General features: G+C 36.4%; 1 protein-coding gene across 4 annotated transcripts in view; it reads left to right on the top strand.

The window, feature by feature from the left end:
• The window catches only part of RXFP1 (relaxin family peptide receptor 1), a 46,420-nt gene that overhangs the window by 10,284 nt on the left and 17,560 nt on the right, over positions 1 to 18,576 (top strand). For all 4 annotated transcript variants that reach the window (XR_003992445.1, XM_030493401.1, XM_030493402.1 and 1 more), the window contains exons 2-4: positions 4,961 to 5,116; positions 16,493 to 16,597; positions 17,424 to 17,529. Coding sequence is in view for 3 of the 4 variants with exons in the window: in XM_030493401.1 (XP_030349261.1) it covers positions 4,961 to 5,116; positions 16,493 to 16,597; positions 17,424 to 17,529 (367 nt within the window). In the remaining variant the exon portion in view is untranslated. The remainder of the gene's footprint in view (positions 1 to 4,960; positions 5,117 to 16,492; positions 16,598 to 17,423; positions 17,530 to 18,576) is intronic.

The following is an 18,576-nucleotide window of genomic DNA, read 5'->3' as shown; positions in this document are numbered from 1 at the left end:
TCTGGTTTCAAGAGCAACATTCTAAATATTGAAAATTGCTTATGATTTTAGAAATGAAGCTGTTGTAACCATTTGGAATTCTGAATAAATGTCATTGTCAGTTTCACCCAATAAAATATAGATTAATACAAAAATGTATACACTACACAGATATTTAGAAAATGCTACAGGCATCAGGGCTGAACAATTAGCAAAGGAGGAAAGGAGCAAACTACTGTAAAGGCAATGTAGTGATAACAGTTTAATTATACTCCCATGGGGATCTTGTACAGATGCTTGAATCTTTTAAGCCACTGATGCTTTGCCTCAAGGATTAATGTTAAAGTACCTCTCACCACTAAAGCAAGGTCTATTTTGGGCTCAAAATTTTGCCATAAATTGCTCCAAACTTCCCTTGTTTATTAGGGAGAAGCTGAATAATTCAGAACAAAACCAGGAAAATTAATGTAAGACTGAACTAAATATTATTCATTTCTAGATATTATTGTAATGGACAAATTCAGTCAACAAATTATTTCTAAAAAAGTAAGATCTTTTCAAGATGTCATATTGGTTTGGTTTTTGTTTTTTTTTTCTCTCTGTGTTGATTAAAATGCTTCTGATCAGTTAGTCAACCATTTGTCACTACTATTTGTCAACCATTAATTATCCATCTTTTAAGATAAAGGAATTCATAGTTATAAACTTGGTTTTTAACCTTGTTCTGATGATTTATCTTTGAAAATAAAGGTTACAGGCCTAAGAGGCCTCCTCCTCTATATTGTACTAAAAGTTTTTCAAAGCCAGTTCACATGCCCTTCAAACACCTTTCAGCAGAAGAGGATTCTTTGTTAATCAACTGTCATCTTAAAGTATTCAGGCTAGCACAAAAATGATGGGAAAAATCAATTTCAGCTTTCATGTTTTCTTTGTTGACTCATTCTGTTTTATTTGAAGAAAACATTCTGTTTCAAAACAAGTATTTCAAATGAATATTTTCATTCTTCTCTTCCTCTAGCCCATTTCCCACTGTGTCTAGAAGTATCGCAAATAAGTTATGAGAGGACAGGAAAACTCCCACCATTTCATACATTTGCAGTGGTCTCTCTGAAAAACTAGGGCTTTTGTATGTAAAATACTTTTCCATCATAGTAAGTACAGGGTGGATTCTTCAGTGCCATGGTCAATTCTGTGTCCTTGTCATCTAAGGACTCTTTCTAAAAACAGCTGGATTTCCTCAGCCCCAGTACTTTTAAGCTGCTAACTTTCTCAAAGTAAAGAAAAACATGTTAGCTTATTTGGCTAATGGAATTTGAGAGTCATTTTGGACTCATGACAGTGGGTCTTCATGAGATCCAAATTTTTGAAAATATAAAAATATTTTCCTGGTATTATGATATACCCTTATTTGAACCTATATGCAGTACAGATGAGGCTGTTGTGACTAGCAAGTACCAAGCAATAAATAATGGTGCTTTGATTAGTTTAACTGCTTATGACTCAGTTTAATCAGCCCAGTATTGTTCCCAGTACAGAGTCATATTCACTTGTTTTATGGAAGCTACAAGTAATGGTTAAACTCATGTTCTTCTAGTGCATGTCCCTTATTTGGTTTCTCAAACAGCATTTGTGACACAATCTCTGCTTCCAAAACTTTGTGCCATTTTTCAAAGAATGCACAAAAACACTGAGCTTGATGAGTCTATTTACTTGGAAGGAAAACCATGTTGTCCTGGGAATATCTTGTTCTTGGCTTTCCCAAATGTGTTCCCTCTTTTGATTTCATTTTATGAGAGCTTACAAAGGGGCTGTCATGTTCTTTCCCCAGTGATTTTGCATTCATGCAACAGAGGAAAGAGCCTTACCATCTTAGACTAGATGACAACCCAGCTCTTGCTTACTCCTTTAAAAAAGGAAAGCAGCAGTAAATTAGTCTTGTTTTTTAAAGTCTAACAGGAAAGAATTTATCCACTGTCTTCAAGTTAGAGGAAAGATCACAGATGTCTGACTTAGCAATAAATGCCTTGAAGCAGCAGGTCTGGAGAACCTTAAAAGTGTATGACATGAATTCTTGTTTTCTTTTTGAGAATTGTGCGATGAAGGTACATTTGCTTCTTGATATGCACATGGAACAGAGGCAAAACCTATGGGTTAATAAAAGGCGTACAAAACACCATTTTTCTTATTCTGGATTTAACACTAATGTGGAACATCCAGCGACATTACATGATGAAATAATCATTAATCAACATTTTTTAAAGCTATTCTATCAGGACATTTGGCTGCTAAAAAATAATGGACAACGAAACAAGATACTAGAAGACTGGTTCAATTTTTCATAGTGGAAAATCAATAACAGGTAGAAAAGTCTACACCTTTAATACTGCATCACAAAGATAGTGTGATAGATCATTATCCTGGCATGATAGACTCCAGTGTCAATAAAGTTTGTATTTGCAAAATAAAAAGCGTAGTTATTTGTTGTTCTTATTGCAGTGCTAACTTTATCCATTTTCCTCATATAAAAGACACAGTTTTAATTTCCTTAATCAAAAAAAAAAAAAATTGTTTGAATATTATCTAGCATTTTACAATGGCTTGTATTGTCTTATCTCCTTCTACCTTTGTCAGCTTTGCCAAATACTTCCTCAGAGGGTTGGGGGGTTTTCCATTCATAAATCTCCTGCAATCTGCAGGGTCCAAACTTCTGTCTTTTTCTGCATAAACAAAGTGATGTTAACAAGTCAATGGACAAAGACCAGTGCTTTCAACTAGGATGAAGTTGTTAAATGTTGATGTCTTGTTATCTTCTTTCCCAGGCAGATATTTACATGCCAGGATAATCCGACATAGCACAAGACGAGTAATGCAGAGATTCAGAATAGACATCAGCAAGGTTATAAGTTTATAGAAATTCAAAACATTACACACAGTAAAAGATTATGTACTCTTTCACTAAGAATGTCTAAACTGTGACATTAAATTAGTTAATTAGTTCAGGGATTAATATTTTTTGACTAATTAATAATAATTTCTGGAAAATGCTATGAAAATCCATTGAATGCTGCTGTGAGAAGAGAAAGGCCATCATTTTAACTTTAAACTGTGTGGATCAGCCCCTTTAAGCACAAAGTTTATCTCAGTCTGAATACATCTCCACTGCTTAGGGTAAAAGGCTTGACAAAATGTAAGGGGTTGTTTGCTGGTTGGGTTTTTTCCATCTATGTTTAGTTTTTCCAGATTGTTGTCTTTTACCAAGCACTTCAGTAGTTGCTCTGATCGTAGTTGCTCAGATCATGACAGATAACCACACGGAAGGGAACCTCAGTTGTCTGTGACATCTTTTTGCAGCAAGAGACTTTAGACACTAAGTACTGCACATGCTCTGTTTGCTTAACACTAAGCCTACATAAGATTTTTTTGCTACTTGTTTTTGAGTGGAACAGGTTAAGCATAATGTTCTGAATACAAGAATAGAGCAGCAGAGAGGTTTATGAACAATATGCAAGTGTGAATTCACCCTGGGATTAGAATATAGTCTTATTTTTGGTACCTATACATAAGAGGGATAAGGAACTAAAGCAAAAGTGCCTGAGCAATTGCATAGTTTATACAGTTGTGAATAAAAGCAAATCAACTTTTCAAAATCATCCAGTGATGAAGTTTGTAGAGTATTTCACATGCTCTAAGACAGCAATGAAACTTAAAATATAATTTGTATTGCAATTTTTATCTTTTTCTTTTGTGCCAGCATGCATTAAGTCAAATGCTGTCTATAATAAGGAAGTGATATTCCTTTTTGAAAGTACTTCAAAATCCAAATTTGCAGGCCCTTGCAGAATGGTACTTCACTAGGTAGTCTTACTGAAGCTTTGGGAGCATGAACAACACTAGGTAACTTTCTGTGCTGATGATGCTTTTCTCCATTTCCAATATATTGGAGACTGAACAAATTTAATTCTAGAGCAATTTAAAACCCTCTCCATAGTATGCTCCTGGGAAGAAGTTGATCTAATACGACAAGAAATCTGAGTTGGCACCCTGCAACCAAAGCAGTAGATCAGTTGCGCTTACCCTGGAAAAAGTGGTCGTGGCAGAAGTTGTCCCTCAGGTGCACTGGAGGGATGGTAAGGCATCATGTGTCTGCTAACCTGGGTAATTGGAGCTGCTGTAGTACAGAGAATTGAGTCCTCCAGCTGCCCTGGCTGTCCCTCACCAGCATCCCTATACCTTACCCCTCAGCACTACTTGAATGCAGTCCCTGTATTCTGTGGAATTACTTCATATAAAGCATGATTTAGCAGAACAGCATCTATGTACATAAACTTTAGACTGATAGATTCTGAACAATAATCTCCAAATTTTTTGGACCAGGCTGATAGCTCTTCCATAAGGATTCATAATGGCCACTTTACGTCTTCTTACTTCAGCAAAACTGCGTCACAGATTTGGTCTTACTTTTCTTGTTCTTTGATCCTTGATCAGTTTACATCTAGTAATTGCTTAAAAATTGGAATACATTTAAAAGCATAAAATTTTGACTTTGCATAAAGGGCTTATCCATCTGGGTCTAAAATTGCAGCACAAATTAATATAATCTGTATCTGCATAGCTTATCTGGTATATTGCTACAATAAATTAATTTCTAGTGCAAAGTGAAATAATCCTTTTAAATAGTGGCCTTAGGCCAGTTGTCTTGTATGATTAGCGTTTCCATTTTATTACTAGGACATATGGGGAGGAATTACCTGGTTGCTTTATATCAAAGCAAATTTTAATTAGTTGACGATATGAACGTTTTTTGCCAAGAAGTTAACAAGTACTTAATATACTATCGTAATTGCATGTCCAATGAACTAATATGTATTTATCATTTGATATTCACATTCAAATGCAAATGAGTATTTATAAAAGCATAATCTCAAAGATCTTTAAACATTAAGAGCACATCTGAAAGTGTGTTTTTTCTTTTTCTATTTAGTCATCTGTGACTCTTTGGAAGATCATGTTTCTGGACTTGGGATCAGGTGCCCCCTGGGCTACTTTCCATGCGGTAATATCTCAAAGTGCTTGCCCCAACAACTTCACTGTAACGGTGAGGATGACTGCGGGAATCGGGCCGATGAAGACAACTGTGGTAGGTGGTTGAGACTTCTCTTTGCGTTTAGCAACTGCAGTCACTGAAACCCAGGTAGTGCTCACACTAAAATAGAGAGTTGCAGTGTTAGGAATAGGAAAGTTAAATGTTTTGCAGAGGATACAACAGGTCTCTGGTTTAGCTAATAAAGCCACACAACAAGCCATTTGCTAGGAAAGAAAGATGAACCACATTTTTGTTTGTGTATGGTATCAGTTTATCCAATTTTATCCCTGCTTTGAACTTGTTTACATGTGTCATTTTGATGTGTACAAAGGGATGTATGTAATCTAGCAAAGATCTCTGCTGAGGAGCGGTAGATGTATGTGCTAACAGAGTTTATATGAAGCTTAATGAACTTCATGTGGGAAACAGAAGAATTTTCAAGATTTTTCAGAAAACATCCAGGTCCTAATCTGGGAGAAAATGGTGACTGTGTAAGTGTGCTGTGCAAGCTGCACTGCTACCAAGCTTTGGGGTTTGGAAATGTCAAAATCTCAGGGAATACACATAGACAGGTCACTGCTCCCTGCTGTTTTGATCTTTGTCACCCCTGGCCCTGACGGGTGGTAGGCATGAACTTGACTTTGTTTGTAACCTTTACCCCTGCTGCAAGCTGAGTAGGGCCAGGGCACGGGCTTTGCACTGGCACTTGCCTGTCCACCCTGCTGATTTTTGAGCATGGCCCCAGCACAGCTGTACTCTGTGCTGAGCAGTATGTCTCACGCATTGCATGGACACAGGTCAGAGGGTGGCATGGACCTGGGATAGTCCGGGAAAGGCCTCCCTATATTTTGTGAGAAGACAGCTCAGCCATTTGGTTGTGAGCTCCAACTGCAGGGAGAGAAAATTGGTCCTAGCACGTTTTATTTAGTGGTATTGTCAGTTTACTAACAGCCTGGTTAGTTTCAAAGATACTCTCCAGAGCTGCTGATCCATGGCAGATGGGGAAACTAGACTTCCTATTCCTTAGCAGCTTGCCTGTAGCCATGGAGGGCAGCCAGATTCATGATGCCCTTCCTCACACGCTGCCTCCAGCTCCCTGGAGCCAAGCGGGTGAACTCTTTGCTTGTCACAGCTAGGCACATTGAAACTTCCACCTATGTTGTGTATAACAAAAGAAATTTTCTGAAAGAAGTTTCAAACAAAACATCCTAAAGGCATCTTTCACAAGTGTTCTCAACAAAGTCAATGAGGTTTTGAAAATGGTTGTTCTCATATGTCTGTGAAGCTCATTTTGTACCTATGTGTAGTATCTTATTCTTATACCCATCAAATTTCAGCATCTTACTCTATATGAAAGTCACTTTTAATTCTAATCTTATCATATGGACCTGCAGCTTTTTCTAGTTTTATGTCTTTGCTGATGCCACAAACATAATTTCCATTACTAGTAATCAAAATCCTGAACCAACCTGGCTCTTGTATTCTTCTCCTGTAATTATCTTGCCCTACAGTGGCAGAAACTGCTGACAGTGGTGCCCTCTTCTGTTTAAAAGTCCAAGCACTGTAAATGGGGTTTTTTATCCATGTTTCATTTCTGTATAGTACCAGAAAGTCTATTGTACAAGGACTTGCTGAAAGTGTACAGCTTGATCAGATGGCAATTAGGATATACACAGTTTTGTAATGGCATGTACAAGACAGTAAAGCCTGCAAGAAAATTCATCTGTGATATTGAATCCTCTTCTGGGTATAGTAATTCAAGAAAGAATTAGCCTCAATTTCTGAAAGCCTGAATTACAAAAGATGAAGAGTCATTGCATTAACTTACTGGGAATACCATGCTGTCAGTGTTTTTTTCCTGTCTTGACCCCATATTCTCATTTAGAAATGCAAGCTGTGTATAACATATTACAGTCATATTCAGCAGTAATGGTTTCTCAAAAACTTGTGTTGCAGTTTGAATAAAGGAAGAGTTGCTTCCTTGCCTGACAATATGGAATGTCCTGATGAGATTTTCTCCAATGCCCCTGCACTGTAGTAAGTGTGGGTATCTTTGTGGGATAGGTTTGTTTGCCTCCCAAGACAAAGAAACTATCCGGCTATTTTTGTTTGATGCAGTTTCCCTGGACCACTTTAACATCACTGCCTTATGCCAGCACTTATATCTCGTTCCTTCCACCCTTTTTTTTTTGCAACTAGCTTTCAGTTTAAGTCATTGCTCCTGGTTACAGAAAAGCAATTAAAAATTAAAATATTCCACTGTAGTAATTGTTTCATGCAGTACCATAGGAAATTTTAATCTTATCCACAAGGTACTCAATTAAGTAGCTCAACTGTTAAATTCTTGCACACTTTCATCTTGCATAATTTGAATAAGAGCTTGAAGGTTGCCAGTCTAAAACATTCAACCCGACAAGTGTGGGAAGGGAAAAAATCAGCACAGATCCTCAAAGGAATTTGGAATTTTTTTATTTTTTTAATGCATGTATCTCAAACACAGCTGTACTAACTGCTTTACTAACGATTTCTTCAGTAATGATAAAGCACTGTCTTAAGCCTACAGAAAAATGCTATAGTGAAGACTTGCACATACCTTATGTACAAACTAGTATTATTACATAAGGAAACAAAGCAAAAATCTGCCATGGAAGGGAGTTCTTTTTGTGATGGAGAGGACCATACTGATGAAGAAGAAAAGAAAACAAACACTTCTTTTGAAAAACATAATGCTGCTGTTGGGGGTGAGGAAACAAAAACAACAAAAAAACCACCAGGTACTCTAAACAAGAAAATTTGAAGCCCAACTGCTCAATACAAGCCATTTAGTATTCTGAACATTAACAGCAACTGCAATTACTGAAATAACACTTTTAAGAAACATCAGTGAATGAAACAAGCAGAGAAACAATCAGTGTAAAAAGCACATGTAGCTCTTCTAAGGCAATTACTGTATAAAAGTCTTTAAATGCCCTTGAAACAAAAAGTAAATGGCATTAGTGTAAAAGAGACCAACATGATAGGAGCCTCTGAATGTACTTGTAACCAGTCACTCCCTCTTGTAGCAATTCTGTCCCTTTCCTTTTTTAATGAGTAAAGTTCTCTCATTCGCCACTTCATTCCTATAGAGAGATTTATTGTGGTGATCTTTGAGACGATTCATAGTATTAGTCCTGTTTAATGTACTGTGTGCATAGTAACAGCAAAACATGATTAGAAGTATTTCAAACTAAACTGAATCCTCACTGAGAGATGTGTTTTCAGATGTGCTGTGGTCACTGTTCATGTCCAACCCAGGCATGTAGAGATTGGCTTCATGGTGCCTTCTTCAAATCTGCTTCCTCTTTCACTTCCACCATGTTGGGTTTCCAAAACCAATAAAATACTGTGTGTGATATCCTGATGAGGAAGAGCTTGAGGCAATATAGTAAGCTGCAAAAAGTGGAGAAGGCTACCAATTTATCATGCCCAAAGTGATGGGAAGCTCTTTGTGAACTATCGCTAGATAATCTTAAATGTGCATGGAAAATGCAATCTTACTTTTTGAACTTGAAAACATAGTCCATCAAGAGTAGTGGGTGTCTCTGCAAATTTGTCCTGAATATGAAGTTTTTAAATAAAAATTATTTATTTAAAGTTTCATACTTTGTAATAAAAGCTTATGGGCTTGAGGATTTTCCTTTTTTAGGTTTGAGTGTGGTAGTAAATTTTTCCCTGCTGTTCTGCCCCATGCTCACCCTTTCTGAAGCACCAAGTTCTCAAAAACACTGAGTGCATTGTTAAACAGTTTAGCTTGTATCACATGTCACTTGAAGGGTTTTTTTCTTTTAATCTGGTACCAAAACTTAAAATGGGGGGGGAGGGAATATATACATATAGAAATTCCAGCATCCTTCTGTATCCCAGCTCAGTCCTATTGAATACTATGCTTGATTTTAAACATAACAGTTTTAGGCTAATTTTCTAAGGAAGAGCTTTTCCTCTTTATTTACAGCTGTAAGACTTGATTCTGTAGCTACTTGATGTTTATACATGGGAAGTTAGAACATTTGTTTACTTCATTGCTTTTCTAGACATGAGCAGGAATGATAAATACTAGGCATAACCACGAATTCTGCTCACCTAATGCTATGGCAGAGTTGACATGGGAATAGTTCCTAAAACAAGTAGAGTATTTCTTACATCAAAGACACTACTGCTGCAATGTTAATGTATTCTAAAAACTCTCCAGGCAAAACCCTTTGATGCCCAATGGCATAGTAAAAGTGCCAAGAACATGTTCCCAAGTCCATATTCACGGAAAGAAGCATTTTGGAATCTCTGCTTTGACAATGATGCTTAATGATAAGCAAAACTAAAACTAACAGTAGATAAAAACAACACTTGATCAATGCAAAACGAGAATAACAGAACAGCAGCATTTATGATGTAGCTTTGCATTGAGTCCACATGTGGTTTGTTATCTTAAAGTGTGTGTTTGCTTAGATGAGCAAATTCTGACACACAAAGAATTGCAAAAACATATGAAAAGTTAAATCATAACAAAATGTACTCACAAATTTGGACAGAAGACAAACAACATAGGCAGTAATCATCTATTTTTCAAAATACTAACTCTCTGAGTAGCTTTAGACAAAAATATTCCTTAGTCTGCTTCCTAATTAAGTATTTAAATTTTAAAACTTACACAGAAACACTTTATTTTTCTTTTTTTTTTAATTCTCTGATATATAGCCAACTATATTTAACAGGGCTGAACTTCTATCCTAGATAAGGGTGAACTTTCTCTGAATAGTATTTTCCTAGTATTACATGCAGTGATAAAAGTGTAATGTTACCAGCCTAACAACGTTTGTGTAATTACCTGTTTTAGATACATCACTGAGTCAGTTATTATTTTGTAGTCATATTATGCTAATTACAAAGTTCTGTAAAAATTCAAATGCAGTTAAATTTCAAATCACTGAGAGATTGAATATTTGGTTTTCTTGTGTGATATCCTAAGATCTTTGTCGCAATTGTCCCTAATATTCCAGCCATTCTGTTGGACAATCAATGTGATTTGTTCATCATAACTGTAAATTAGCTGTGATGTTAATATGATGACAGTTAGAGAAGCCTTCCAGTAAATTGCAGTGTAGCTTACCTCAAGTTTTATGTTCCAAAACCACCCATCAGCTCTTGAATTTAGTTTGGTACAAAATTGTAAGTGGAGAAATATAGAAACAATCAGATCTCAAAAGTCACTGAGCTTTTCTCCTTTCAGGGCAAAGTCCAGACTTTACATCCTAACTGGACACTTTGAAAGCATATTTTATTATATGTCTTCAAGTCTAAGATTAAGCCCTACTGCTTTGTCTCTAATATATTTAGCACTGTGCATCAGCGTCCTGTAGTAACAGGTTCTGAAACTCCCTTGGCTGTAAAGTACAAGTGCACTCATTTCTTTATAAATATGCCTGCTTTCAGATTTAAAAGTTTTTTCCTAACTTCCATTAGCATTTGATAGTACCCAAACATGCAGTAAAAATCTACGTGATTGTTTGATTTATTGTATTCTGTTCTAATTTAAAATGCAAACAATACGATCAATAGAAGATCTCCAGTCACACCACCAGGGCTTTTGACCACAACATGTCTTGTGAAGCAAGACTGAGCCTGATGAGAACTGACCTGGACCAACTCCACTAAAATCAATGGAAAGGCTCCCACTGTCCTCAGTGAGCAAAAAATGATAACTTAGCTAAATTAGGAAACTAATGAAAAGCTCAGATGTTTCAAAAAAAAAAATCCTCAAACCCACAATGTTTTTTACTCATGGGTTAGCCTTTCTAAATAGTACTGGATATGACTGTTTGGAAGCACTGTGCTAGTAGTGATTTTCTTTCTTTCTCTAGATGAGATGAAGAAATCTAGGTTGCGATCTCCTTCAACTTGTCACAGAAACAGGAGATACAAAATACAATATATTTCCATGCAGTCTGTGATGTCTAAATCTCAGAAATAAATGTCTTAATTCTTCTGTTTTTAAACTTAACTGGGAATTGAGTAGATATGGTTTATTCTTTGTTTAAAACTATGGTTACTGTCATTTCATGCCACTGAATAGCTCTGATGCTCCATTTCAGAACTGTTCTTGAAATAGGTTCTTCATTTATTACTAGTAAATCTCTAGAGGAAATGGTTAAGTGCAAATAACACAGGTATAAGTTCATATTTAGAATAAAAAGCATTTTAGCATAAGAATTGTTAAAAATGTAAACACCAGAATTCTTATTCATTTCAAAACCAAAATCATGTGCATTGGGTCTAATCCCTTGCACTTCTGTGGACCGGATTCTTTCACCATGAATGGGGCATTAAAAAGCCAGCAACTACTGTTACATATTTGACTACGACTCTACTTACTAGCAATAATAAACGGGCAATGGAAGGAACACCATGCTAGGGTGTTTCATTTTATCTTTTTTTACAAGCAGCGTCTTTAATTATGTACAGTAATGGAACAAAGTAGCATGAACTATTTTGAGAGCACAAGTTTCCTTAGTGTTTAGAAATTTGGCTTCTGGACAATTTTGCAGATAGTTCTGCAAAGCTGATTTTTTGGCAGTTAGGCAATGGTTGCAGTGTGTCTGCATTTGTTTTTTAATCACAGTGTCATAGCCACATTTTTCTGGTCCAATGAAGCGAGAACAGGCATGCAGATTTAATTTGAGATGTTTCTGACTCTCAGGAGGAGTTCTTCACTGGCTAAATGTATTTACCATTGTGTTGCGCCCAGGCCTAAAAGGTCTCCAAACAAAAGGCAGCATTCAGTTCCCCAGTTGTTAAGCTCAGTTATAGATGGTCGTTAAGCTCTGTCTAGCTCATAGGCTGGAAATCACAGAGGTTTCTGAAAGAACTGGGGCAGGGACTTGCTGTTTGAAGTCTTGCACCTATTTACCTTTAAAAGCACAGGCCTCATCTGTTACTGTGTGCCACACTGTCATTGGGTGACTGGCTTGCCGGATTAAATAAGTTATAACACACCACCTCTTTTATTAAAAGGACCTATAATAAAATTCAACAGGATGAAAGTAATAATCTGTAGAGATGTCATGCTGTTTTCCTATGTGTTTCTTTGAAGGTCTATAAGCTTACAGAGAATTATTGCAGTTCTGTAGGTTCATCAAATCATATTCTATGTTTCCATAGCAGAATCCACATTTCTATGGGATGTTTCAAAACACCTATGCAAAAGATATATGTTTTAATATCACAAAATTGCTCGTAAGGGGTGAGAAATTTCAGAGGGTCTGAGTTTCCCATTTTTGCCTCAGCACATTGCAGAAGGGCTCGGTGACTTTTTATTTCAAATTAATACAAATAATGAATAATGCTATAGTTAGTCTCAACTTTTCCTGGCATGGCTTTTTTTTCCATCATGCTTAGAATGTAAGATTTAAATGTATGAGACACCATTCAGTTTTGAGCCCTACATAGTAAATTCTGTTTATGAAGCAAAAAGAAAATGCTTGGAAGTCTGCAGCATGCTTAAAATGTAGTAAATACTTGGCAAAAGATCAGATTTTCAAGCTTCACGGGGAAATTTTTCATATATGGTCAAATTTTTTTCTCTCTGTCATTGCCATTTATCCACAGTATACGGGCACTGTAATAACCAGTTTAATGCTGATGTGCAAATATCAGCAAATGGAATAGCTTTGCTGAGGTTCCGGAGGGGTTAATCAATTTCATTATTGAGATCTTTAAATATTGTTGATAACTAAGAGGAACTTTTACATTTCACTTCTTGTCTCTTCTGGTCTGCACTGTAGTGGCTTATTGCTAAAGGGACTTTCAAGCAACTCAAATTTTTATAGATGTATTCATGCTATTATGCATTTCTCTGCATAATAACCATGAAGACATGGTCAAAGAAGGTGAAAATCATATAGCTAACATCCTGTTCATAAGCTTACTAAATAAGAGATGCATCTTTAATTGAGCAAAGCTGATATTTCCTTGGATCTGTCACTGAAAGGATTATTTAAATCTGTAGTTTGTCAGGATTAACATACTTGTTCTCATTTCTTTCCCATCAGAAATAGTAATTGACAACTTTTAGCCAGGAATAGTGTATTAATCTGCAATCAGATAAATCCAGTTTACAATTACTTATTTCACTTATCCCGTGTAGGGGAAGATTTCCTGATGCCTTCTTTCTCAGATCTCATTTTTTACAGAAGTGCAGTCAACATAATCTATTTTAGAACTAGCTTGGGAAAAAGCTATTTCTCATCTGAGCTGTACTCCCTCAAATGATAGATTTGGGATTTCAAGACCAGTACTATTACCAGTCATTCCTTAAAGTGTTTGGAGAACCTCGTCTCGACAGAGGTAAACAGGTCACAAACCTATCATATAAACTCTAAACTATCACAAAGTGATTTACAGTTCTGGCATTAGTGCTTCACCAAATGGTTGTACTAAATATAGTTACTTGCACAATACATTCTTCTGGGATTTGACAAAACAGTTTGTATAAAAAAAAGACTGTCCCAGGCTTGGGCACAAACCTTGGCCCAAAGCAAACATTTTTGAGGGTCAGAAAACTTTCAATAATTTGTTTTATTATGTTCAAATATGCCTTTGAATTTCTAATAGAAAGCGGGAAAATCAATGCCATGAGAAAAAAAACATTCTTCAGAATGAACTGACCAGAAACTCGAGACAACTGGAATGCTTCCAGTACAAAATAATCCATCTTTTCTCTTCTCTGTGCTTTTTTTCCCTTTCTTTTTTATGGCCACCCAAAAATACACAGCTGCCTCTTGATTTCCTTGGAAACACTGGTGAACTTCCCCTTCGTAGTGAACTGCTCCCTCGTTCCCATTAGTGTAGAAGGCGCTGCTCATCTTTTTTCTCTGCAGAAATGAACTGCAGTGATGGTCACCTCTTGTACATGTTTTGTCACATAGTAAAGCATTTTAAATATACTCAAAGGTGGAATAAAATCTCATCTATCCATTCTTCAGTGTCATAAGCAGGGAAATGCAGAAAAAATGATACTTTATATGTTCATTGGTTTACAGGAGGACTAGAATTGATGGCTTTTAACTACATATTCAGAATCTTCAGATAAGTGGTTAGTTGTCCAAAACTCTCTGTGAATGTAGTTATGATTTAGAAAGTCAAAAATATTTTGAGATTGTATTCCTGACTGCAAAATACTTATTTGGTATGGTTATACTCCAAGAGTAATCTCACTTTCAATACATCTTTACACATTTCTGTTTAAAAATTCTCAATGAAAGATTCCTTCCTTCCATCTCGCCTCATCTGCATACATTTTATTCCCCACTAGTTTCTTCAAGATCCAGTTGGTGAGTCCAGTCTTGCAAATGAAAGTCAATGGATGTGCTCCAGTTAAATATTCAGAAATAGTGATTGGGGAAACCTCGTTACAGCACTAACTACAGGGCAGATCCGCTTGGCAAAGGATCTACTCTCATCGCTTCATCAATTACAGATTCCATGTTGCAAGTAGTCCTAAAAATGAACTTCTGAGCATTTAAAATAGGCAGTAGCAATATTTCTGCAGCTTTGCCAACACCTTTCATTTTGTCCGAAATGCATTAAGCTGCTTCCAAATATCAGTGTAATGATCTGAACTGGCAAAACTGCTAATGGATCAGAGCATACCAGGTGCTCTTGAGGAATTTAGTAAAATGCACTTAAATGCCTTCTCTAAGTTGGAAACCGGCATTCTTGCACTGCACAAATTAATTCACATTAATTTCTGAGTGAAAAAGGCACTTTTCAAGTCTGTCTTTTCCCTTAATGGAGCAATTCCTGAAGACAGAGATTTTGGGTTGCTTTGAATCTTTTATCCTTTGAATTTATGCATAAAACCCCCTAATAACTACATAAAGGATAGTTTGGCTGAAGTTCTTAATCTTTCATAATATCTATTAATCAGCTTGTATAGCACATCTTTTCAGTTTAGGCAGTGAAGAGGCAGGCATCTCTCAGAACAGCTCCATCTGCTGACACTCCGTAGGCAGGCTTCAGGAGATGCTTTCAAGGTAATCTCCCCACCTAGCTGAGAAAACAACTGCAATGAGATGAAAAATGAAACGCCATTTTAGAATGGGAAAAGTTGCAAAGAAGTAAATATATTTTATTTCTCCCTATCTATTTTGGAGCAAACATATAGCAGTAATGTTTACTTAAATATAAAGATTTATAGAGAAACATCGATGAGGAATTGTATTTAACTAAACAATTACCATGTGAAATTGGTAAGGGGGGAGGAGTGTTACTAGAATATAGTAAAAGTGAAACTAAAGCTGTAATAAATAGTGAAGCAGAGCCATCCTCAGAGTTCTCATATAAATTTTGTTTGACAGTAGGTATCTTGATAAAGTAATGGTTTCTATTATCACTGGTGCTTTGACTCACAGCTAGTGAGTGCCATCCAAAGGAGCATTTCTGCTACTGGTGCACATTCACTAAATGATATGCTTTAAACTAAAATGGTATGGGCAAAGCTGAAGAGAGGTCAGATTCAAATTAATAAAGCTAAAATCTGATCACAGCTTCTGAAGAAAAGTTTGGGGGTAATCTCTCAATATCTTCTTTTCTTTCTCGTGTTTATTCCTCCCCTGTTTTGGAAGTGGTTACCTCATCAGTAAATTTACTGATATATGACAGTATATGACAGACTTCCAAGTAACAGATATGTAGTTATTTCCAGCACCCCTGTATCTGGAAACCCCCATTTGTGGAAAGGAACTGAAAGATCTACTCTTCACTTTTTGCCTTTATGGCTATAAACCACTCTGTGCAAGTACATCTAGGCATAGTGACCTGACTGGTAATATGGAATAATACTTTGTTTAAGAAGGTGAATATTAAGCTTAACTTTAACATACTGACTTGAATATGTTACACCACATTGCTCATTCTCTTGAAAAGCAGTGATCACTTGGCCTTCATCTAGATTTTCAGGAAAGCAATTATAGGCTGTGGTAGTGTGAGACAGCCCTCTGAAAGAAGTAGTCAGAGTTGTTGTAATCATTTGAGCTTTCCTGGACAAAGTGAGAAACCCGCATGTTTAAGGAGGTAGAAAAATATGGTTGCCTCTCATTTTTAGACTCCTACATAAACAAAAAGTTATGAATTATACTATTTTGGTACAACTATCACAGAAAATGTTGTTGAAGGTATAATAAGCTGTTACGACTATGCAGTTCATAATCTCTACCTATACATGCATATGATTAGGCAGAGGTACAAAAATAAAATCATTTAATGGTCTATGAAATGTTCTGGAAAAACACATGTTATTTAGATAAACCTCGACGCACCTAAATTTAGGGAAGGTATTTCTACCTTCTATTTCTATTCTAAATGTGACTTCTATTTGTGGTTTGCTTTTTTTTTTATTAGAAGACTACAATGGATGGTCTCTGCAATTTGATAAACATTATACAAAGGACAAATACAACAAAATGAAATCTCTGCATGCATTTCAGACAAACACACCTGAGTGCTGTAAGTAATTACAGATATTACTTGTGTGGTTATTACTGATGATTCCTAGAAAGAAATACACAGCAAATACCAGAAAGAGAAATATATGGTTCAGTTTCAACTGTAATAAAGCAGAATTTATCTCAGATGAACAAATGTACCAAAGCTAATTTCAGTTCCATTTAGAGTGATTCATTTTCTGTAGGAGAAGTGTCAAATATATGCAAACTAGGAGGGCAATATAAATATTTATCTGAATATACCAATACTGCTGGAAAGTCCACGAAACACACACCTTTCAGAGTGAAATGAAGGCAACCTTCCTCCAAATTCACTTCATACGTCAAATGACTCTTGCAAATCCCCTCCGCTTCTGTGGGCCTTCATCCCTTTGGTTGGATTTTCTGACTCTGCTGTCTACCATGAGCACTAACTTAAAGTGTAGAAATAGGGTGAAAGGGAACAAAGATGTCCTGACCCATTTTCACCCCTTTTTCATTTGGACAGAACCGTGCTCATCCTAGTAAATATGAGAACTGCATAACCTAAAAAAGAGCCACAAAAAATCTATGCCATATTCCTGTGTATCAAGCCTAAAACTCAAGAGCTTTTAACAAGCTTTTTCACAGACATCAGGAGGTAACATTATTTTTTTGTGTCCCTTTATATTTATTGCTAGGGTCTTCCCAGGTCTAAATCAATTACATAAAAATGGTTGCCTTCATTTCTGTTTAACACAGCCTTGTATGTCTGTCTTTTGTTCTATTACACTGTATTTCTTTTCTCCATGTTTCACCACACCACTCATCCCACCTGTTGCCATGACCATGTTCTTGTTCTCACACAGTGGCTGGTGCTGTGCCAGCAGAGTGTACCTGCCAAAGGCTGGAGATCTTCTGTGATGCTGCCAAGTTGCGTGCTGTCCCGTCAGTCTCTTCAAACATAACCATAATGTAAGTAGAACAAAAAAGTGGCCTCTTGCTCTGTTCTGGATTGACTACCAATCGTACAGCATTTTCACAACTACAGCCTTATAATTATGACAGGTTGGCTCAGCTGGTGCTTGTGAAAGCATAATGTGTGTCTGTTGATAAATCCTTTAATATTTTAAGTACAGATTCTCCCTGAATGAAAGGAGAGAAAAGGAACTAAAAAACTCTGTGTGAATTGATCGTTTCATGTTTGTAACAGTGGCTTGAACTAGCAACAGTTTCAGGAAATCTAAAGAAATCTTCAAAAGAAATGTTTCCTTTTAAGACACAATGCTTAGGACCTTTTCCTGTGATCTTGGCAATATTCCTAATCTATATTCCTGCCAATAGTCAATATTCTCGAATTCAGTGGAAGTACCTACTTGAGCAAATCTTTCTAGTTCTCATTTTATGTTTTTGAATACACGATTATTTAAAAGGATTTAATCTCAGTTGGGTCATCATACAGATCTGTATATGTAAGTCAAACTTTTTGAAGAGATCAGGGAATGGTTGACATTGCTGTTAATTTGCACATCACGGTTTGAGAGGCTGTTTTCTGTGTGGTGAGCAGAAGGCAGCATCGTGTGTCCTTACCTGAGGATCTTCCCTGTAGAGTAGGGGTATGAATCTTTCTGTTTGGTACCAGTTTGTGCTCATTTGCACCTGAGGTTCTCCTTTTTGGGTCCGTGTTCAAATGCTACAATACTTCATAATGAAGATTGTTGTGGAATGTCAAATATATATTTAAACTGGCTGTTGATTCAGGGTCAACAAAGACTTCAAAAATAATGGCTAAATTCTAGCTTTAGAAAAAGCACTGAGTTGGTTCAGGTGGCTTTCAGGCTAGACTCTCTTCTAATCCAACCATGCCCTGGATGATTTTGGTTCTTAACAGGACACTTGAGTTGGTGGACAAGTGGAGATGGGGACATAGGGACACATGCACCGGGAAATAAACTATGTACTTGAGATTTGAAATAAATCTGTGGTTTAGTTTGTACTCAAATCTTTTTAACTCTTAGATTT

Source organism: Strigops habroptila, chromosome 7 (genome assembly GCF_004027225.2).
Source record: "Strigops habroptila isolate Jane chromosome 7, bStrHab1.2.pri, whole genome shotgun sequence".
NCBI lineage: Eukaryota > Metazoa > Chordata > Aves > Psittaciformes > Psittacidae > Strigops > Strigops habroptila.
Note: the sequence above shows the minus strand (reverse complement) of the source record. Positions and strands in the feature narration are given on the sequence as shown.